A 23,438-nucleotide genomic window follows, 5' to 3' on the forward strand; every position below is an offset into this window, starting at 1 on the left:
AGGGAAGGAAACAGAACTTCATGCAGTTAAGTTCTCTACTCCAATTACTGAAGGCCTTCAAACCAACTGTGAATGAGCTGGTCAAATACAGTGAGTTTAGCTTCTGTACTGACCTGATTTATTATGGTTTAGAGATGGGGATACTTTCTGATGTCAGTATTATTGGCGTCAGTATTTTTACTACTGAAAAATTTTGGTTCAGTTAAATAGGTGAGTGGGTTTTTTTTTTTTTTTGTGAGCTTTGTTTGTTTGTTTTGTAGTGGCATTTTATAAAATTGGAGCTGGTGAAAAGTTGTTATTACACCTTGGAAGCTTTGCTCAGCTTGTGTCTCTTGCTCTTCAAAGGGTGGCCATTTGTCAGATTGTCATTTGGGTTGATTTTAGATGTCCAGTTACTTTATGCATTTTATGAATAAAGTCTCATTTTTATCCCATTAACTCTTTTGACAAATATCTTCAAGGGAGTGGTTAGCTGTAGTTTTCCTTACCCTGTGTGCCTCAGTGCTTACTGGAGGGTGTTAGTTTTAGAGAGTGGATTAATTCAACTAGGAAAGAGGAAAACTTGTTTATTCTTCTGTCAGTGCGGCTCTTGAAAAGTGCCAAGAGTTACACAACTTCTGTTATATTTCAAATGAAAGAAAAAAAAAAAAAAGGCCATTGGGCTTAGAACTTTCAGTCAGTGTTTTCTGGCTCCCAGTGTGTGTTCACTGGCTGATTCAATTATCTATTAACTCCCTTTTGTAAAATGTCAACCCTGATAAGTTCTTCCTGATTCTGAACTCTGCAAAGTGCAGCTCTAGCGGCAAAATTGAACACTGCAAACCTGTGCAAGATGGTAACAATAACAAGTTTTTTAAAAGTGAGTTTGGAAAATGGCATTAGAACGTGGGTTAGGCAAGCAGTCTTATTTTCTATTCTTAAATAATTTAGGGGCACTTTGTCTTCTGTCTCTACATTCTCTACTTCAAAAAAATAGAGAGCCAAGGGGTGTGCTAAGAAAGGAAGTGCTGAACACACCTCAGTTCTTGTTGATGCTTGAACCTAAGTTGGAAGAAATGAGAATACATCTTCCTTCTTGTTATCTGGGGGAAGCAAACAACCACAAAGGATATGCGCAGCTTTTCTGCCCTAGCCTGTGAAGTTGGCCAGGCTTGTAGAGAGAGCAGGCTGTCTTGGCTATGGTGCTGTGTGCACATGGCTGTGCAGATTGTGGGGGCAGTGGGGAAGTGACTTGTACGTCCAGAACTGGTTTGTGCTTGGTAAGCTGGTGCCATGCTACAGCAGGGTGAGCAGGGTATGCTGGGCATCTGCTGGCTGCCTGGGACATAACTCTGCCACGCACTGAGGCTGGGGCATACACATGTTGGATGAGTGGCTTCTTTAGTGGTGTTGGGTGTGCTTAATCAGGAATGTATTTGGCTATGAGTGGAGCAGTGATTGATACCTTGTCCTCTTGCTGCCCCTTTCTCTGTGGAAAATTAGCTTCTCATTCTGTTGAGAAGCAGCCTGTGCTCCTCACATGAATTGCTAACTGGCTTTGCAACTGACTCTCAGCCCAAGATGAACTTTGTGCTGCATAAATGGAAGATCTGCCAGTAAGAGTACAGTTGTGTGGAAGGATGCATAACGGTTTTAAAAACAATTGTCTTAGCTTCTAATTTGCCTTTATAAATTAATTATAGTAGTACTAATAGCTGTTCTTGTGCTTTGAAAGGGATGTTATTACACCTCTGGGTAAAGTTACCGTGTGTTGGCTGCAGTTTATAAATCCCTCTGAGGGGAAGGCCCTTCTTTGCATGCAAATAGGCACCCCCTGATGCCTGCTCACAGACTGCAGAGAAAACAAGATGGAAATTGATTCTTCTTATAACTGAGCTTTCTAGAAACAAAATCAGGTGAAATTGAGAACTGCTTCAGGCTTGCCACGTTAGCTGATTGTTATGAAACAGTGAAACTAATTCCTCCCACATACAACTATAAGCATCACAGTTGGAGGAGTGGGCAGCCAGATAAGGATGTGTGTTAGTATCAAGGCTATGTTAATCGGCATGCATTCCCAGTGCCCACATGGAGTTCAGAGGATTCCTCAGCTATTTTGTATGTTGTTTGTGCCAAAGCGATACTGGTACAGTGGAATAGGCAGGAAGGGATGGGAAACAAGAGGCCCCTTAAAAGGCTGAGTTTTCTTCTTTCTGCAGTTCTCTTTATTGTCATCTGCAGTGTAGAGGAAGCAGTTTGGTGTTGTTTGAAGTACACCACAGCATCTTTCATGTGAATCTGTTGTGTCTTATTTATAATACAAACTGAATCATGCTTTTCAACACAGATGTAACAGAGAGCTTTCATAGGTTATCTGGAGTTGTTTTCTTAGTCTATTTGCAGGGCTATTTTCAGTAATGGTTATGAAATTCCTTTTTCTCAAGTGTTGTTACATGCTCATGTAAGCCTTTGTTATTTAGGTTCCACATGGGAGATCCATGTGAAAACACTAAACTTTGTAAACACTATATAAAGTTTACAGCAAATCCTGAGTAAAAATTCAAGGCCAGATTTGATAGTCATGGAAAGACTCAATGTTGATCGGAACATTCTGAGAGCATCTCTTTAGCCTTTCTTATTTCACTTCAGTCATCCCCATGGTTGCCTTTAGAAAACACTGTGCTGAAGAGGTGCCCGTGGTTAGTTTTAATCTAGATAAATTCTGCTAGGGGGCGGGGAGGGAGTGAGAACGGGGGCAGAAAAATTGCAGTTGCACAGAGATCTGAGTAAACGGAGAAAAAAGAAGAAAAAGTAGACATAAGCATGTGTACTATATAAAATAAATAAACCTGAAATAAACCTTTTTTTTTTCTTCAAGTGATAGGCTACATAATGCCATTCATAAAATAGTCAGGATCTATTCTAGTCGTTATGGGGAGGTCGCACAATTTTTGTTTGTGAGCATGATTTTGAAATGTTTTCTTGTTGTTGCTGAATATTCTCTCAGCATAAGTTCATAAGTTCATAAGGTTGGAAAGGACCTATAAGATCATCTAGTCCAACCATCTTCCTATCACTATCTCTACCCAACTACTAAATTAAGTCCTTTAGCACCTCATCTAAACGCTTCTTGAACAGCGCTAGGGATGGTGCCTCAACCACCTCCCTAGGCAGGCCATTCCAGTGCCTGACCACTCTTTCAGAAAAGAAATGCTTCCTCAGGTGATTGTTGTTGCTGAATATTCTCTCAGCATATTATGGTATGGGACCCAGTATCCTGCTGTCTACTGAATAGTTGTCTGAGTTATTATCCTCAAGCCTGTGTGTGCATGACCAGACTTGAGCATACATAGTTTCACTCTGGTAGGTCATATTTGGTTTTATGCCTGATTTCCCTTGTTGAAGCTGTCCCAAAGGTCCAGATTGATCTCTTCTACTCTGAAATCAGTTTTGCCCTGAAAAAGTGTTTTTCCCTTACTCTGACAATATAACTGTCTTAGTGGAGTAGAAATCACAAACTTTAAAATAATTCCTCAGCACCTTCTACGAGCCTACTTCCCAGTACACTTTTATGCTTATATTTGTGGCTATGTGGCTGGTTATCTGTGCAGTTTCCCACTCAAACTGAATCTTGTACTACTTTACCGTAATTTGGGAAGACTGAAGGAGCCAATCAGTGCGGCACATTTTCTGATTTCTTGTTGATAGAGTAAGATCATTCATTTGTTCTCTGCACCCATGACAGGTTAAACTTTTCCGAAGAATTACATTCATTACTATAAATAAATACAGTGTCTTACAAATACCTTCCTCATTTTCACTATTAACATTAGCTTGCAGTAACGTTTTAGTTCTCATTTTGTGCACGTTGTTACCAAGTCATCCTAGTAGGTCAGGGATGAACAGCAAACTTTAATGGCTCAGCTCAAGATTTTATGCACTTTGTAGGTGCATGTATCATTGTTTAATTCATAAAGGTGCAGTTCGGTGGCATTGGTGTATGAACTTCAGCAGAGTTCCTAATTCACCTTAGAAGGAATGTGGGCTGTTACGATCAGCTCTTGGTTAAGGAGGGATGAACTAGTTTCTAGGAAAATGTATGTAAAAGAACTTTTGATACTGATGCTCAACTGGTAGTGAGAGGAACTGAATGAGAGGAGATTTAGATTGGACATGAAGTTTTTTTACAATGAGCGTGATGAGGCTGTGGTGCCCAGGGAGGTGATGGAGTCACCATTGCTGGAAGTGTTTAAGGAGTGTTTAGACACTGTGTCGAGGAATATGATTTAGAGAGAACTATTGGTGATAGGTGGATGGTTGGATTGGATGATCTTAGATGTCTTTTCCAACCTTGGTAATTATATGATTTAAATGCTTCAAGTCACAGCGCATAATGAGTTATTAATGTTTACAGATTGCTTGAGTTGTTGCTTCTTTTAAGGGTGACTGTTACATGCAGAGGAACAGATTTTTTTTTAAGAGACTTTGGATATTTGTAGAAAACCTCAATTGAGCTTCAGGAATTATTTTTATTGTTTGAACAGAGCAACATCTGAAGGAGAACCTCTTAATCTTTAGTAACTTTTCTACAAAGATGTGGAAATTATCTCATGGATCTCCATCACTAATTACAAGTACAACTGATCATTTGAATTTCTTTTCCACGTGGGGAAGAGCACTGTTTTCATAGGCAGAGGAGGAATTTTGTGTTCTGTCAGGTCCAGGAATACGTCTGCTGGTGTTAACATGCTGCTGAAATGGAATGTGTCTTGTCTTGGGGTTTGCTGTCAGTTGGCTACATTTCCTACTATTCTGCTCCCTTTTGAGCAGTGTGCACCGCTAGAAGCATGTACCATGGTGCTTTTCCCTCTTTCAAAAGCATAAAAGACACATAGCAACATGTTGCGGAATACATTTTTCGGCTCTTTATACATCAAGGATCACTGCAGCTGGTGCAGTGATGTCTTACTCATTTTGTGCAGGAACTTTTTGAAAGCAGTGGAAAGCAGTATTTCCTTTCAGCAGTTGTTTGAGGTCTTTCATTGTGATACTTGAGTGGAAAGAACTTCTGATTGCGCATACTTGGTACTCCTCTATGGCAAGATAGTTTGTGACTTGTTTGCAAACAGCAGGTTAAAGCTTATTACTTGAGTATTACGTTGTTTTCTCGCTTTAGAGACTGTTGTTAAGGTGGCAAGGTCTTGTTGGTCATTCTAAACATCTGCCTTGTAGTAATCTCTTCTTAAACATGCTTCTTTCGACACAGTATTTGGAATTCTGAATCCTTTACTGATGGATAAAGAGGCAAATGGAAACATGTGCAAGCCAGTTCTTTAGTCTGCTGGGGCTTGGAGGAAGCAGTTAGTGTTCTGACAGACCCTTTTTGGTCCTTGTTGAAACAGTGTTCAAAGCAAAATAAGAAACCACGGAGAGAGAGATAATAACAATTACTGTATAATTGTTTGTGGGTGGATTGTTTTGTTCTTCTGCCAGCACTCTTTTATTGGCATTTTTAAGTTGTATGCTCTTTCTGTACTCAAACAAATAACACTGGGGTGTCAATACCAAACATTTGTTTTTATCTCATGGTCTTAAGGGGAAAGTGCATTTCAATCTGATTATTCTTCGGTTCATTTATTTAAAATTTGATTTAAAAACACTACATTGCACCTATGAATGTAGAGTTTTCACCGAAGGTTAAAACTCAGGTGAACATCCTAATACGTGAGGTTGTTTGTTTATTTGCTTTCTTTCTATGTTGATTTCTGACTACTCATTGGTACTTCTGTGGATATGTACTTAAGACCAGAAATCCAGGAATCGGCACATACTTCTAATGAACGATTTTGATGAATGAATCTGCTGTTTGTGGTAGGTAAGATAATAGAGTGATTGTACGGGCTTAATTTTTCACTGTCACTTCTAAAGCAATCGCTTCTAAAGCAACATACCCTTGTTTTTGGGAAAGCATGGGAGATCTGCAGCTGTGAGGCTTTTGACTGTAGCTCCTTTTAATATAGCTTTGCTGCTGTGGTGTAGTGCCTTTCCTGTACCATCCTTGAAAGCTGTGCAGAATCTCTTATTGGATTTTTCTTTTTCTTAAAGCAAACTCATAGTGTTCTCTGACATTTTCCAGACCTTTTCCCTAGCTCAGATGGGGTCTTATCCAAAGATGTGCAATGTGCTAACATTTTGTACAGTTTGCTGAAGGCTCTAAACTGGCAAACTAGCTATAGAAAACTTAAGAATCTCGTTTCCTTCAAATTTGAAACATTTTAATGTGGTTTGTCTGACCTTGCTTTTTGCAGCGCTGTTCCTCATAGAAATGATAGGAGATATTAACCCTTCAGTATTCAGAGTTATTTTACTGATTGGATTTGTTTATTTTTTCAGAAATTAAATTGATTTTCTCAGTTGAATTTTTATGAAGAAGTTTTCCTAACAGCCAAAATATATCAGTTCATGTTTTAATTGTACCTATATTGCCTTTATGTGCTTATAAAGAAGGGAAGAGTCACACAGACAAAAATAGCTGTTTACTTCTTTAGTTTTCGTATGTTCCTAGTTTATCTAGAATTTAAAATTGAGGCCGCAGTACATTTCCCTTTTATCATGAGATGACATTTTCAATATTTTTCTAAATGATAAGAGTTCAGAAATTTTCTGGTTGAATTCATGCTGTCCATAGAGTTTGTCTTCTTTGTGTACTCATAGACTCTGACTCCATGCTGGAATCTTCATTAATTCATGCCTAGAATTAAAGATTTCCTACATGGTTATTTAGATTTCCTTGGATGTATTTAATATATTTTCCTGTAAGTGCATGCAGTTCTCAGATGAGAATTCAAATTCCCGAATCTGATGTTTGGAATTCATTCTGAAAAGAAATGATAGATTTCTTCATGTGGAAAACAAATGCATAATGGGTTATTTCAAGTGAAGGTAAGTAAAAGGGCAAGTACTGTCCTGGGAGCATCCCAAGCCTCGTGGATAAGTACTGTAGGACTTAGTGACTTAGACCTAATGCTTGGTGCTACATGGTGTGTATAGGCTGTGTAAAGAAGTCACTGAAAAGTTCTTTGACTGTGTTGGAATGATAGAAATTGGGTCTCCTTTAAGAGCAGTGGTATGCTAGGTTCTTCCTGTGTTCTGTAATGTATTGGAGTGCCATGATAATCTTCAGTGCTGTTTTTCTCATGTTGCTCCTGTGAACAGCGTGAGAAGGCTGAAAATGCTATTGAGTAGTTTGACTTGCATTGGATGGAGTGTAATGCTGTTGCTGACCTTCATAAATTATTGAAAGCCAGGATACATGATTCTGTGCTTTGTTTCCAGTTTATGCCCTTGACTTGTTGGTGTGGGAAAGGTCAATGGCCATAATCCCATTTTTAAATGAAGACCAAAAGAGAGATAGCTTGTCTGCTGTCATACGTGCACAGAGCCTGTTGCAGATGGATGCTTTTGTTGTAGGATGGCTTCCTTGAGATATGGAAAATAAACTAAAGTGGGAAAAAAATAGAATAGGATCAGCTTGTCGTGGGCAGTTTTGCTAAGCTGTGGTATTGCAATTGGAAGGTCATTCCTGCTTCCCTCCTTGGTGTCTTATTAAGTCAACTGCAGGGAATTGCATGCTGGCCTTTGGGGGCAGCTCTGGTGATTGTCCACTTGATTGTTATCTGCACTGACTGGTCCTGTTGCCAGGAGGAACTGCTGGTTTGTTGAAACATAGGAGTATTGCTAAATTCCTAGGGGAGGAAGGATAAGAGGACCCCTCAAATGTGAGACAAATCTCTCTGACACGTGGCTGTTAAATAATTAATTTCCCCAGAGGGTTTGAAAAGAGCATTTCAAAGCAGTGACTACTGAAGTTCTGTGTATGTGTTAAACCCATTGTACTTGCAAGGCTGGCTTTGTTCCACACGCACTGTAACTTGGAGAGAAGAAGCTGTTTTGTAGGCAGCTTGTCTAGGGATAAAAGACAGAAAAAAGCTGTGAAATGAGATGTGTGAAGTGTGCAGCTGTTTTTTTCCGTAGGGGAAGGTTGCTTTTAACTTTCTACATGGAGATGGTTTAAAAGGAACAGCCACTAAAGAAGTGAATGGTGTTTCTGTATTCCTCCACCTCTCTAGGTCTGGGTTATGCTAGAGAAGGCAGTGCCAGTTGAAACCTCTTGTTTCAAGAACACATATGCAGTCTTAACATTTCTTCTTCACAGGAAGAAAAAGTGTGGTTTATGTTTTGTGGCCTTAGGTTAGAAAAGGGGGAGAATCCGTTTGGTCAAACCTGAACGATCAGTGCACTTTCTGAATGGGAGGGCAATGCCAGGAGTGAGAGATGGGGGAAGCTGGCATGAGGTGGTGATGTGTCAGCAGAAAGTGGTAACTGGGCAGGGTCTGGGCCAGGGCTGGCTTGTGGCCACAGCAGAGCTATTAGCTCGAGTACCAGAGGCATGCCTTGAGATGCAAAGGTTCTGTCCTGTTTTAATCGCAAGTTCTCACTGCCTGCGTATGTAGTACCCCTATTAAGATCTGAAATACTCTAACTTTCAAGATTCTTTGAAAGCTTGTGTACTTAAGATCTTCCATTAAATCTGGTTCTGATTTTGGTTCCCAAAGCAATTATAGCCTGGCTGCATTTCAGCAGTTGCAGGTGTGGCCATATTAAATTGGCAGTAGTTTTGGACCTAGTACAGTACATTTCATCTGGGAAAATGTTGATGGCACTCCTTTAAAAAGTGTGAAACACTTTTATCAATAAAGCACTTTCCTTTGTTCTGTAAGAACATGAAATGGATCACATACAGGGAGCTGAAGCACAATAAGTGCCAGAACTGCCATTTGTAATATCTGCCATCAAAATTTCAGCCCAGATGTTTCAGTAATGCCAAGTATTTTTCACTTATTACATTAGCCAATTCATGCGTGCATATGTGTAGAAAATTTTAATTCAGTGACTAGCCAAGCATTGAGGTCATGTTGCCAAGAAGAACAAACCACAGATAAAGCTTAGCTTTGTAATGAGTGTGGAGAGTCTTTTTTTCTTATTTTGGTTTACTCAGTTTGCTGTAGCAGTGACTAAATTGAAGTTGAAGATTATTTTTATACCAGTTGAGGATCTGGCCAACTTAAGTAAATGTCAGTGTATATTAAAAAAAAAAAGGGGGGGGGAGAGGAGTGTGTATCTTCAGTCCGGAGGAAAAGTATTTAATTAGGGGTAATGCAAAAATCACATTTCAGCTTACAAATATGCTTGGTGTTTATATTTTACAGAACCAGTTGGGGGTAGAATTGGATTTATTTATTTCTCTTTTTGATTTTTAACTTCACAACACATCTAATACGTCATCATGTCTCCTAATCTACTGTTTTAATCTTAAAGTTAGACTGGCAAATTACTGGGCGTGTTGGCAGAAGGGAAGAGAGGTCATTATCATTTTAAATTGGTGCTTTGGTTTGTACATAAGTGTTCCAAACGTTATATTTATGAATTGTACCTTTCAGCATATTATTATTACTCTTTGCCAGTCATAGACTACCTCTGCACGGAGCGTGCCTTTGAGCAACTGTCAGTGTGCTCTGCTTACAGCAGCCTGTGTGTGCCCCGAGCTCTATAAAAGAGCACCTTCCCATAAAAGAGCACCTCTTAGATTTGAGGAAACGTTTTTTCTCTGAAAGAGTGGTCAGGCACTGGAATGGCCTGCCTAGGGAGGTGGTTGAGGCACCATCCCTAGCGCTGTTCAAGAAGCGTTTAGATGAGGTGCTAAGGGATTTGATTTAGTAGTTCAGTGGGTAGGGATGGTGATAGGAGGATAGTTGGACTAGATGATCTTGTAGGTCCTTTCCAACCTAATGTACCTATAAACCTATGAACCCACCTGCTTTCCTGGAGGCTCCTTCTTCACAGTATGTGCTGCTTTTGGTTTACTCCCTCCTATGTATCTTCCTGCGCAAGAAGACGTATGTCTTGCAAAGTTCATAAAAATAATTTTCCTTTAAGAACTTAAAGGTCTGTCGGTTTGTCTTATTTGTGCACTGTGTCAAGAAATGATTTTATTTGCTGCAAGACCTGGATCTGGAGAATTCTAGGATGCATTTGTTCTTGTGGAAATCTCCGAGCAGGAGTCATCTCACAGGGCCAGGCTACTGGAGGAACCTTTTCATGCTTTGTGACATGAGTGTTGTCCTCTGTCCCTGTACTGTTTTCACAAGCTTCCCAGTCACACCCTTAGCCATCAGAAATTATAAGGAATGATAATTGCAGCAACCCAAGTCACAAGTGATTTTTGTCCTTCAAATGAACTTGCTGATGTTGCTTCTTCCACTGCTGTTGCCTACATTGCAACTGGAAAAGGATCTGAACTGGTAAAAGTTAAGTTTTCAAAAAGCAGACTCATAATGAGGGAGGACATCTGTGTGTATTATTTCTACAACTTTTGTAATTGTACTAGTGGAATTACAGAGCAGAAAGCTAGTAATGCTTCTTTTGCAGGCACTCTTTTAGTTGGAGCAGGTTGCAAGTTGGTGGAACCTTTATATCTCCTGGAGCAAACAAGCTGCTAGCTTTCTGAGCAGGCCTGCATACATGTAGATTCTTCTTCTAACTCTCTTCCTGCACTTAAGCTTGAGGAAATGTTACAGTAAGCACAATTAAACTGAATGTTATCTGAGAGGCACAGGTGCTCCTTACCTGTGGTGTTAGATTACTGAATTTTTGGGAGTCTGTCTGTCTTAACTGAATGTAGCATTTCTGCGTCCTGTGTTCTTTCCTTCTTTGTTTTAAGAAGTATTTGTTATGAATTTATCTGTTTTGTATAACTTCAGTTTGAGGAGTTATGCTCTTCACCCCGTGAAAGTGTCACAGCTTTATGAGTACTTGATGGGTATATTTGATCTGTCGTACTTTATTTTTAATTCATGAAAGCCATTTGTTTGACTTGTAGTTTGTGACCTTATTGTCCCTTCGAGGCGCTCTTGGTGAAAGTCACTGTTAGGAATTCAGAAGCTAAAATAAGCATCAGGAGACATAGCTCTTTTTTCTCAAGACCTCACGTGATGAGATGCTGTAAGATTACAGGCAGAGACAGGGAATTCAGGGAATGCAAGTGAAAAGTGAGCAATTGTTTTGTTCTGAACAATGTTCTCAAAGTGGTAGAGGTTCAATGGCTATTTGACATTAAATGAATGCTGAATTAACTGTAACGGTGTAATACAGGTTCTAAGTCAACTTGTTTCCACTCCTGAAATTCAGACAGATTTGTCTTTCATAGGAAAACTTAAGTACAAATTATCTGCCTTAGCTCCTAAATATACATTGTTTGTAGCGTACTACTTCTGGTAATAAATTGGTATTTCTTAAGAAGCATGCTCATTATCTGAAATCGAAAGTAAGTGGAAATATGAATGGAACCTTGTCTGTCACTGCTCCGGTTTTCTTATTCTGCTGTTTTGTGCAGACTTCAATTCCTTCTGTTCTTACACCTCTATGAAATGTAGCTATGACTAACTAGACGGTTTACTTAATAGCACAGCAGAGTTTTGTAGGTTTTAAATTACCTTTTGTTCAGCTCCCTAATTAAATTCTTTTTCTCCTGATTTGTGCTAGAGATTACCTTCTATAGCAAATGGTCGTCTCTTTCATCATCAGTCATTTTTCTCAGAGATTAATTCCCATCCCTTTTTATCAGCAACTGGAAGTGAAGGTTAAACATGCTGAAGACATGGATCTAGAGCAATGAGAACAGTAGGATTTTCTCTCTTGATGTGCTTTCTTGTTCTGAATAGCTTTCTTTCCTATGTCGAAATTTTGGTTTAATTTGAAACTTAGTCTATGCAGAAATGAAGACTTTTGTAAGAATATGTGCTAGAAGGAGAGATTTGTGAAAGTAGCTTCCATTCCTATGTACATTAAACAAAAAAAATCACTTAAGTCAAATAACTTTTCTAATTGTTATGTGATTTAATTAGTACTTGTAATCAATGTGTGTAGCAAAAAAGAAAAAAAAAGTCATAGGAATGTGTGAGCTGTTCTGAGTCCCAGGAATGGACGCTGCAGGTAGCCCTCTAATTAAGGAAATGCTAATGATTCATTATGTCAAAGAGTTCAACTGTGACTGAGAAAATAATAGGCAAGACTAAGACATCCACTAACTTGATTCATGTTTGCTTTTGTGCATGCTCAGATTTTGAGATCCCTACCCTGGTAGGTGATGCTTGACTGAGAACTCCTTTGGGCTGTCACCTCCCTCCTTAAACCAGTAGCCTTTGCCTGGGAGATGCTGGCTTCCTCCTCATCTGTGCTGGCATAGCTTTGTAATGCTGGAGGAGGTATTGGTCTATAGTACAATCTGTTTGGAAAATATTGCAATTTTTTTTTTTTTTAGTGATAGGAAATAGGAATATCTGTTAAAGGAACTAGAAGAAGCCTGAGAATATATAGATGTCTGTTCCTCCAGTCACTTTACACTGCTGTTCTTGTACCAGTGGTATTTAGTTTAAAGTGCTCTTTTTCCCCATGGCTAACCTCCCACATCCTTAAGCTGTATTTGTGAGGGCAATCCGGTCCTCTTTCTGCATGTTTTTTTTGATGATTTAAGTGAGCCAGGCTGTTCTGGTTTCCTGTCACCCTTGCAGCCCTGGTCTACATCTGCTTTGTTTCAGGTTTTATTTCCTGAGCATAGATGTCTGTTACTGATCTGCTGGCCCAGAGATTGTCTCGCTACTGCAACGAGCCATTCCTTTTCTCTCCAAGAAAGAACATCCTAGTGCCATCTTTTTTCCTTCTTAGAGCTGCATAATAAGAGTAGATTGGAAAGTAAGCTGATGTTCCCAGATCCCTCTGTCCTGTACCATTTCTGTTTTATTAGTTCTGCAAAGCTTGTGCTATCAAAATTAATGCCGTTTTGATTACCTTACCTCTCAAGGATTTGTAAAGCGTGTTCTGACTTTGCATCACTGACAATATTTATTAATAAGCATTGGATACTTTAGTAAAAGATGGATACTTTTATAAAAGATGACAACAAATAGTTGCACTTTTTAGAGTGGTTCTCCTTTACAGTGGTTTACTGATCTTCTTTGATTTAGTGGTAATTTCTTTTACCATACCATGTGAATGGCTCAGTGTATCCTGGATGTGTTAGCTTTGGAGACTCTCTTTTGTCTATAGAATGAGAATTATCAGATAATGTCATATAAACCTGCTTCAGATAAGTTATGGTGAGTGGTCAAAGCAAGTCCTGGGGAATTTAACACAATCAAATTGTGAAGTCTTGCCCCCTTACATGGAAATTGTTAGCCTATTCCACAGAGATCCTGAGGGAATAATCTGAGGGACTGGAGATGCTTTGACATCTTATCTTGTCTTTGCATGGATAACAGTAGGCTGCAGTGTATCTGGTATTTTTTGTCTGGCATGATGTGGTCTGAACACAACTGGGATTAAGCAAAATGGATAATGTAAATGATAAAGCTTTGCAGTCAAAAGTATTTTTCTTGTTAGAACCAGTTGTCATGCTTGAGAAACTGGAAGAAATTTGCATGCAGAAATCCTTAAAGCTTAAAAGAGAATTGCAACCTTCAGATTAACCTTCAGTCCGCTGTCCTCTATTTGAATTTTAGTTTCTCTATTCAGCCACTAGCATGAGATGAAGAAGAAAGAGAGTTGGTGCCTGTGGATCTGAGAAGAAAGAAGGGGAATCATCAATGAAATAGTGACATTAGTTGGCAGTATGCAGGAATCATGAAGGTGACAAAAAGCGTAACTTCGTAATTTCCAGCAAGCTTCTGAATTTTTGGGGCATATCACAGACTAGGCTTTCTTTGAGAGGAAGCACTGTTCCTCTTTACAACTCATCAGCTTTAATTCTGACTTAAGCTTTTATGCATTTCTCTCCAGTGTATTTGAGAGTTTGATGTGGAGCTCTTGCTTTCTGTGAAGCACTTGAGACAGCTGTTCTCTGTTAGCTCTCATAAAGGGAGGTTCTTGTGGAGTCTGTTCTGAGCAGAAGACTGGTATAAAGACAGCAAGAAGGTCTTCTGACTATTCTCCAGATTCCAGTGAGCAGCAGCAGATCAACATTTGGAGTAGGACTTTCAACTCACACCTCATGTTCATTGTTGTACCTCTTATCCCCTTTGGCATAGTTATCAGTAAGTCATAAAGTTTAAAAAAAAATAGTGTGGGTGCTCAAGACAGATTTATGTTGTTTCTTCTCAATGAGCTGTCTTGTACAAGACTAGACTTTTTCCCAGTGAACTGCTTGGGGTTACTTGCAAGCTGGATTTAGGAGACTTTTGGCTTTGTTTTGGGCTGTCACCTCCCTCCTGGTGATAACTAATTCCAGTGAAGAGCTGAGCAGTGACGCTGTTGTTTTAAATATGATGGTCATGTTGTTCAAGTTGTAACAGTGAAAATATTTACTAAAAGCTGCTAAGTGGGAACATGTCTCTTAAATTTAAGATACACTAGCTTAAAGATAGTGAAACCTAGGAAGAAAACACACTGAAAATATTTTTTTCTAAGCAAACAGGAAGTTGCTTAAAAGAAAATGTTGAAATAAAACTGTCGGTGTTCCTTTTGCACAGAGACTTGCAGTGAGTGGCTTGCTACCATTTCTGATTTGCTGAGTTGTTCTGCTGTGGTGGTGTTCCTATGTGCAATATTAGAAAGCCAGTGGTGTTTTGGACAGTAAGAAACCACATCCACAAGAGGTGTGACTGCCTGGTTTCATGTCCATACAAAGCAGATGTTGATGTCATGGAAACTTGCTTCATGTTTTTCGCTGTTGGTTGGTACTAACTCCTTTGATCATCTCCTTGATACTGTATTAAATTCAGTTACTTGTGACAAAAAAAAAAACCACATGGTCTTTGCTGGAATATAAATTGGTGAAGAAAACTACATTAAAGGAACTTCCTGTAAGCAAATGCTAAAATAAATGAGTCACTCTGCTTGAGTATATGAAAGGACTGGACTGCATTTATCTTTTGCCTTGAAAGCGCATCCAGTAATTTACTGCAGTGGGTGGGGAATTAAATCATCATTTCTGGATTCCTCTGATGGTGATTTCTGGCCCTAAAAGCACAGCCATGCAGGTCCTTGAAGTGTTATTCAAGGGAGTTGCTGACAGGATCTCCTACAGGGACTGGGGCAAAAATCTCCAAGAGCAGACCTGCAGCCAATAGAGAGAAGGGTTTTTTTGTTGTTGTTTTAAATTTTTGCGCATGATTCTCTGCCATCACTCTCCACCCTTTTGGTAAAAACAACTTTAAGGGGAAGGAAAGTAAGTCCTAAGGTAAAAATGATTATATCTACAGATAGGGTAATAGGGGGTGGGCAAGGAGCTAAGGCAAGAGAAGTGTAGGTTTTGGTTTCCTGTTCTGTTTAAAACACTCTTCTTAAACATTCTTATACTGGTTGAAAACCAGAACCTCTGTTGGAGTGGACCAGATTTCTCCATTGTCCCTTCCTTTTGCTCCCATACTTGCCTGCAGAGTGGAGAATGAGAATCTGTTTGGAGCAGAATGGGGAAGGCAGTGCTGGACAGAAAATGTATGTAAGCTTTTTATAATACATAATGTTCCAGCTCTAAGCTCCAGTTATTTCCTATCTAATCAGTGCAAGCTTAGAGCAGAATGCTGGTCTTCGCTTTTTTCTTTATAATTACTTGTTGCAGGGAATTACATAGACAACCAAAAAAAAGTGAGTAGTGAGGCTAGGTGGTATAGCAAAGCACTGGAATAGCTTGTGCCAGGAGCTGTGGAGCTGTCAATACCTGAAATTTTTTGAAAGCCTTCTAGGTAGCTTTGAGATGGTAGGTATCATCTAGGGTTTCAAATCTCTGGTTGAGCTGAAGAAATTTACTAACATAAGTCATGCATGGTTAGAAGAATAGTGTTAAGACTCATTCCCTCAGAACTTTGAGACGGAAAATAACAAGTCTTAGTAAATTCTTACTGTGTTTCCCTTAAATGTTTTTCAAGCAGCTAATTAGTATCAGAGATATTGTCCTGTCAGTTGTTTGTTCTTGAAATACAGGCACTGAGGCAGATCAGATTGTGGCACTGAAGGGGCAGGAAGCAGTCTAACCTCACTGAGGTTAGATACCATTATATGTAGCAGGGTGAAGATGTTTGGTTTTCCCTCTTTCAGGGAGAAAAACTATTCATTCTCAGCCAGGCAAAGAATCAGTATTAGGGATTTGAAAGCATGCTTTCTCCCTACAGTCAGCCACTCCTGAAGCTGGTTGTAACTTACTGCTGCCTTCCAAGCAGATGTGAAAGATTTCATTTTTCTTTTTTTCTTCTCCTGTGGAAGAATCAGTGGGGGAGTTGGTTTTTGAGCTGCGAACTCCCATGATGTGTGTGAATGTGAATTGACCAGCCCAGTTGTGAAATTAAAACACCAAAACCTCTTGAAAAAGGGGTAGAAAGAAGCCTTATGCTAGAAATTTCAGACCAGCCATGGTTGGGAGCAAGAATTGTATTTTGTTTTTAAATATTTTCCCTATTTAAATTGATGTTTAGTTATTATAGTCTGTCCGGTGTCCAAAGAAAGGAAGGCTTTCACTGGTTGTCTGCTCTATGGAGTTGGCAAGACTGCATGTATGAGTGACCTTACACTGTTGAGCTACCACAGGGAGTTTCTGGGTAATGAATTTCTGTGGCAGATTCTGGGTGTAAGCTGGTGGCGTGATGCAAGAGTACTGCAAATGGACATTACTAATCACTGCTGAGAACGATAAAGAGATGTGGGGAGAAGGGAAAAGAAAGAGTGGAAAGATTAAATAAGAACGTGTTAAGAACTGAAAGGCTGCTAGATGTTATTTACGAAAGCATTCAGTTTCTGCAGCAACTGCAGGAATGCACCAGCAACAAATGGGCATGTGAGGTGAGGAGTCGGGACGTACTTCTGCAGTACTTAGTCAAACACAAATCCTAGTCACGTGAAGCCTGCAGAATAAAAGTATGTACAGAATTATTTTTGTCTGTGCTTCTTTGAAATGTACTTGAAACTGAAAGTACGAAGAGCTCCATGCATGTGGTATACCTGTGTAGTGAGATGCCTGATACATTATTCATTTTCTTCAAATTGTTGGGAAAAAATAAGAAATAAAGAAGCACTTGAAAGGGAATGCCTTTGAAGATATTTTGCCCCCCCCCCCCCCAGGTTAAGCAGGCTTTTTCTTCAGGAGATACTCATAGTCATCATCTCTACTTTTTTGTTGTTGTTGTTCTTGTTCGTTTTAGGGCAATAGACTTAATGGCATTAAAGATGAAAGAAGGGAAAATCCTGTCTGGCAGTCATTTGTTCTCTCATAGCTGAGGTTTCTAGCTAAGCAACAGACAAACAGGAGCTGTCACTAACTTCCTTCTCGGTGTTCTGCCCTTTGTTCAGTTTTCCTTTGTTTGGGGGAATTAAGGGCATCTGGTGAAGCATTTCTCTGGCTATGAAGCATTGTAGGTCCAAGAGATGCTCTCCTTTCAGAGTCTGCTTACATGAGTCCAGGGTTGCTACAGTCTCTTACCAGAAGGGTTGGACACAGAGAGCACACGTGCAGTTTGCCTGTGTTCCCTAGGCCACCCACACCCCTCACCAGGTGCTCAATCACCAGTTCATGCCATGACCTAACAGTTCTTTGACACCTGCTGTCATCAGAAATAAACAGGGAGCTGACAAGTCGGTCATTTATCTGTACCGTGAATGTATTTATATCATGCTCAGATAATGTTATTTGAATAGAGATTGCCTATTAGCCTGTTTCAATGCTGTTAGATAAAATTCATTCATGTCACTACTGCCTGTTCTCCAGTGTACAGTACAATGTCATCTAAAAGCTTCAGGCAATTAACTGAGCTAATGATGACTGAACATGTAGAAAACTTGTTCCTGGCTGTTCTCTGTTTTCATTTGCTGGTTGAGGCCAGTGGGGGATCTAAACAGAAAGGATTTCAGAATTGGTTCAAAGACTGGCCTGCTTTTGATCTTCCATGAGGTGAATGAGGATGTGTGGTGCTCTGGGATTTACCTGAAGCCAGGAGGGCATCTCAGGTGTCTCATCCTTCCAGCAGAGACATATGCCCTGAGAAGGGAGTGCTTTTCTCTGGACAAAGAGCAACCCCTCATCTTTGCTTTGATTGAGAAGTATTGTGATAGCTTTGGCAGGAAGCAAACATGTCTCTTCTCCTTTTCCATCTTGAGAGCACGTTCATCCTGTGGTCACTTTAGATCTTCTTAGGACACAGGTTTCTCAAGGACAGTGACTGCTTTTTTATTCCTATTTCCATTGAGATAAAGCTCTCCAAGCTTCTTTTCCCAAACCAGAGAAACTTTCCTAAGTAAAAGCTAAATTCACATCTGGTAGTCAGGCTTGTAGTTACAAGCAAAACAAATACGAAGCCTAATTCTTGCCTGTGCTTGATAATAGGATAAGCAAATAGGAAGGTAAAACCTTTGTAATAGTCACTAGGAGGCTGCTGGGGAACTACTCTCCAGCTTTTAAGTACATCTTTGTTTTTAACAGCTCTCACTGTCCTCTCTCACCTAGTATCTATTTCTTAAAAGTTTTAGGAGTAGATTGGAATGCTAATCCAGAGCAGTTTTGAGGCATTTAACACTGATTGTCTTGTTACAGGCTTTTTCCATGCTCCTGTTCACTCCCTTTGCTTAACTATCTTATCAGCAAAAGATGCGCAGATGTCAGCCCCCTATCTTTGCCCTGGGGATGGCAGTTCTGCATCCTGTCTGAGCTATTGGCTATGAATGATTGATACGCTCCTGAAAATGCAGAGAGCGTCTGTTGTAGCGGAACGTACAGCTGCTAATTCTGACAAGTTAAAAGGATGATGCATAAGGTGTTTGTGCAGCAGACCTGGTTGCAGATATCCTAGCTACTTTCTAGTCAGTATTTGTACCGTTCTTAGAAGTTCTTCTGTTTGATTTCTTTTGATTCACCATTGCTTCTTTTTCACCTGCTTGCTACTTAATTAATGATTTTAGCTGCCACTTCTTGTTGCTTGTTTCTTTGTTTGACAAACACCATATTGAGTAGTAGTGTAATTCTCAAGAGAAATTGAAGAGTTTTGCCATGTGGTATATAGTTCAATCTCCATTTAATTATGGGATGCTGACAGTGTAATATTCAATTAGGAGAAGGTTCATGTGAGAAGTTCCTCTGCTGGACAGCCCCAGCTGGCAGAAGCATGTCTCCAGAGAAGATGTGAATAAAATTAAGGAAATATAGTAAAACAGAAAGTTTTAAATTGAGCTTTTCAGTATTCAGCTTTTGAAGGTTGCTCCATTTCTCTGGCTTGTTCCTCAAAGCCTGTTTCTGGGAGAGAACTTTTCTAAATGCTCAAGGGTCATTTTCAAAGGGTCTCAGACACTTAAACGTGACTGACATTTAGATACCAGTCTCACTTTAGGCCATATCAAAAATATATTACACAGAATATGTAAAGCAGAAGGGGAAGCAGTCTGGAGGGATGCTCATATTAGAGTTACATGGACAAAGTTAACTAACTTTTGAAAATTAAGTGGAAGTGAGATGATTGACCCTGTGTCTCTTGTTCTGGGTCCTGTTGGCTGGCTCTGGGCAGCCCAGCCCATCACAGGCTTTATGCTGGGACAGACATTTGTATGGCAAAGGAGACTGGGGGGCAAAAGAGACACTGATGAGCTGGCATCAGTGTTAACGTTAACCCACATCTGTTTATAGATCCAACTCTGGGTGGCTTTAGGAAAGCCCTGATGTATCAGGGCTGCTTCTTTTGTCAGTTTGTTGATGCCCGTTTCATGTCAGCTCTGGGCATTTTAAATAAACTTGAGAAGTATTAGAGTGGAGGAGGGAAACAAGATAGCAACACCATCAGCTGAATAAAATAAAGCAATGGCAGAACAGAACCTTACAACCAGGAAATCCCACTAAACTACTTACTTACAGGTCATGGGTGCATGTCCATGTTTTTGATTCCAGCTGACAAATTAAAATGCAACTTTTCAATTTACTGTGGTGACATTTGAATCAAGGCCCTAGTTTTGGTCACCTTGAACAATACATAGGCTTTCGGGACAGGGGTTTGGTCCTGACACAGTGTACCCAAAGCTGGCATCAGTGTTTTCTCACAGTTGTCTGGAATGGGCCGGTTGCCTTGGAAGGAATTTTCCCAGGCAGCAGCTCTTCTGTTGGGTAGGTGCTGAAGTCTGCTGTGTGTGCAGGGCACCTCAGACAGTAGTCCCCTTTGGGATGGTTGAAGTTTTCTGGGTGAGTTTGAGGGCCAGTGCCTTCTCTGGGTATGCCTTGAAGGGGAGAACGCTGTGGGTTTGCCCCCTCTGGCTCTTTGTTTGGGTCTGTCTTTGGGCTTCCGGTGCAAGCAGTCAGGCTGAGTACAAAATGCAGTCACTGGCTGTACTGTCACCTACACTGAAAGCTCTGCAGTTTGAGTCTATCTAGCCTTGAGCCAAATGATCCTGACATGGATTGAAGTCCTGTTTGCTGCCAGAAGTTTTGCATGCTGAACTCCTAGAAGTACAGGAACCTGCGTGCAGGGGAAATTAGCCTGTTTACCCCTCCTGCAAACTTGTTTTGATCTTCGTGTAATTTTCTTGTACTACTGTAAATCCTAAATGCTGATTTTACATGTATTTTGATAATAGTGTTTTAATATTAAACTTGTAATTTTCAAATAATTGAAACTCCTTCTTTCAATATCACTGTGGAAAATTCCTTCTTCTACTACCCCCTTGTTTCCCTTTTCTCTCCTGCTCCCTGCCATGCCCTTGTTTTGCCATTTATTGTTGAGGTAACTGGTGTTTTTCAAAACATTACTAATTTGTGACTTTGCATATACTTTGTACCTTCATTTATTTTTTCCTCTTTATTTTAGAGATGGTAATGTTACTGGAATGGTGGTCAGGCACTGATTGCACCCTCTACACTGATCCAGAGAGTTACCACAAGTATGGGAAGGAAAATGCCATCGTAATTCTTAATCACAACTTTGAAATTGACTTTCTGTGTGGCTGGAATTTCTGTGAAAGATTTGGAGTCCTGGAGGTAAGTTTTGATTAGCATTTTAAATAAGCTTCCTCTTTTTGGATGTGGGGAAAAAACACACAAGTAAAATCTTTGTTTATTTATAATTGTTGCGGTTTAACCCCAGCAGACAACTCAGTACCACACCCCTGCTCAGTCACACTCCTCACAGTGGGGTGGGGTGAGAATGGAAAGAGCTGATTAACGTGTAACAGTTTCTTGGGCAGACAACCACCATTCCCCCTGAAAATCACTACATGCTCCCACTCTCCTTTTTATTTCATCCAGTTTATATTGCTGAACACAACACCATCTGATCAGTTTTGGTCAGCTGTCCTGATTGTCCACTCCAAGCTTCTTTTGCATACCTAGGCTCCTCACTGTCAGGGCAGCATGAGGAGCTGGAAAGTTCTTGACACAGTGTAAGCATTGCTCTGTAGGAACTGAAAGAAAGGACAGCGCCATACCAGCTACAGTGAAGAAAACTAATTTTATCCCAGCCCAAACTGGGACAATAAGGTAATATGTCTGTTCAAATTTCATTCAGCTGTTGTGCAGACTCAACAAAGTGAACTTAAATCAGTGCAGTGGAAGTACACGGAGACCAGGATTTCTTGGATTTTTGTAGAAATTTTTACAAGTATTGCAGTTAAAACTGATGAAGATTTCTAACCTGTGGAGGTTTTACAATTGTTTCTTTCTGTGTGCTTGCTAGGTGCCTATTTGATTGATTGTGCTTCAGAAAGGTGAGCTGCTCTGTGGTTCTTTCCCAGTAAACTGTAGAATTTGTTTGCCTTTAGAGTTATCTTGCAAGTCCACAGAACACGCAACTTGAGCTTGAATCATGCACTCACGTGGCTCTAGAACGAAAGAGCAGACATCTGAAGTGAAGGCACTCACCAAGTGATAAATAATAGAGAGTAGATGAATTAGTTATCAACAATTGAATATACTACTATGTAAGGCTATTGAGTATGTGCTTTTGTTTTCAGTTTTTCTTGCTTCCCATGTCAGGTCATGAATGTGATTCTAGCACCTCTCCCAAACCAGTTTATCTTAATTCTGTGGTGGTGATGACAATTTCTTTGAATCCACTGTAGGTAGAACTGTTTCTCTCTCCTAAGAAAGCAGACTAACGCCTTGTTTTGGCAGTCTTCTGTAGCATCTTCTAACTTCGCTACTGGCTGCTGTCAAAAGTCCTGAACTTGGTTTGTGTGAGCCTGACTTCTTTGAGCTATTCTTCCATGAGCCTTTCCTTTGAGTGGTTTGCTTTTTCTGTATGTTTAGGAATCACTTTGACCCCTTTCAAATTATAGTCTCAAGGTCTGCTTTAAAGCAAACAAACAACAGCAACAACAACAAAAACAGCTGCCACACACAGATTTAATGGTCCTGCTTATCACTGACATGGCTGTTGACTTGAGGTTACTGTGGAACAATTCTACCGTCATGTCTAGGATTTAAGCCCAGAGCCAGAGAATATCATCAAAGACAACAGCAGATGTAGGGAAATCTGTTCACAGCAGACATGTATATGCCAAAAGCGTTCTTCCTTCTGTGTGCTTGTTATACAGTGGTACTTAAGGCTTACAGAATGAAACAGACTACCAGAATGATTGCAGTTCTGTAGATAAAGATACTGTAGACCTTCTTCAGAAAGCACCATTGTGAAAAATTGCTTTTGTGCTTGTTTCTCTACAAACTCTTAAGGACCGACAAGGTCAAAGGTCTTTTGTTTTATGTTGTTGCTGAATGATTGGGTTGAATTTCATTAGTTTTAATGACGGTTTTTAATAGTTTTCCCAAGATAATCAGGATTATGTTTTAATTTTGTATATTACTGCCTACACAAAGGAAAACCACTCCATAAACTATTGCACAATTACTGTGCTACATTAACTGAAAATAGTTCTTCCTGTCTTTTAACGCTGAGTTATTATTCAATTTGTATCTTCGCTAATCTTAGAATTCTTTTAGGAACTGATGTATCTTTTTGTAATTATTTTTTAAACTATTTCAGTCTTGATTAATGTACTGTGGTTTTACTTCCCAGAAGATGTTCCGGGAGGAAATTATTCCCATGTGCTATTATTTGTGTAGATGTCTTGACACAGGAAAGCAGTACATTTCCCTGTGGGAGTAACCAGTCAAGATTCATCATAAGTTAGGTTCAAGCCAAACAGACGCTAAAAACCAGCACCTCCCCACCCCAGTTTTCATCCTAAGTTGGTTCCTAACTGGATTTATTCACTTGGCTTCCTGGTACTTGGTGTGGCACAGCACAGGAGTGGTTGGATGCCTAGGGATGAGGTGTGTGCCTTGGTGTGACTTCATGCTGCCTTACACCAGCTTGCAGGGGACAAACCTGCATGATTTGTTGTGGCTGCACAATTAAGAATGTAAGAGCCGTTATGCTGGGGGCTAGGCT

The 23,438-nt window shown here is 40.0% G+C and overlaps 1 protein-coding gene across 1 annotated transcript in view; it reads left to right on the plus strand.

Annotated features, from left to right (window-relative positions):
• AGPAT4 (1-acylglycerol-3-phosphate O-acyltransferase 4) overlaps positions 1-23,438 on the plus strand; it is a 69,486-nt gene that overhangs the window by 17,467 nt on the left and 28,581 nt on the right. Inside the window, exon 3 of the mRNA XM_065731161.1 lies at positions 20,862-21,031. Within this exon, the coding sequence (XP_065587233.1) occupies positions 20,862-21,031 (170 nt within the window). The remainder of the gene's footprint in view (positions 1-20,861; positions 21,032-23,438) is intronic.

This window comes from Cyrtonyx montezumae, unplaced genomic scaffold (assembly GCF_038088225.1).
Source record: "Cyrtonyx montezumae isolate F1298 unplaced genomic scaffold, pur_monq_1.0 scaffold_0, whole genome shotgun sequence".
Taxonomy (NCBI): Eukaryota; Metazoa; Chordata; class Aves; order Galliformes; family Odontophoridae; genus Cyrtonyx; species Cyrtonyx montezumae.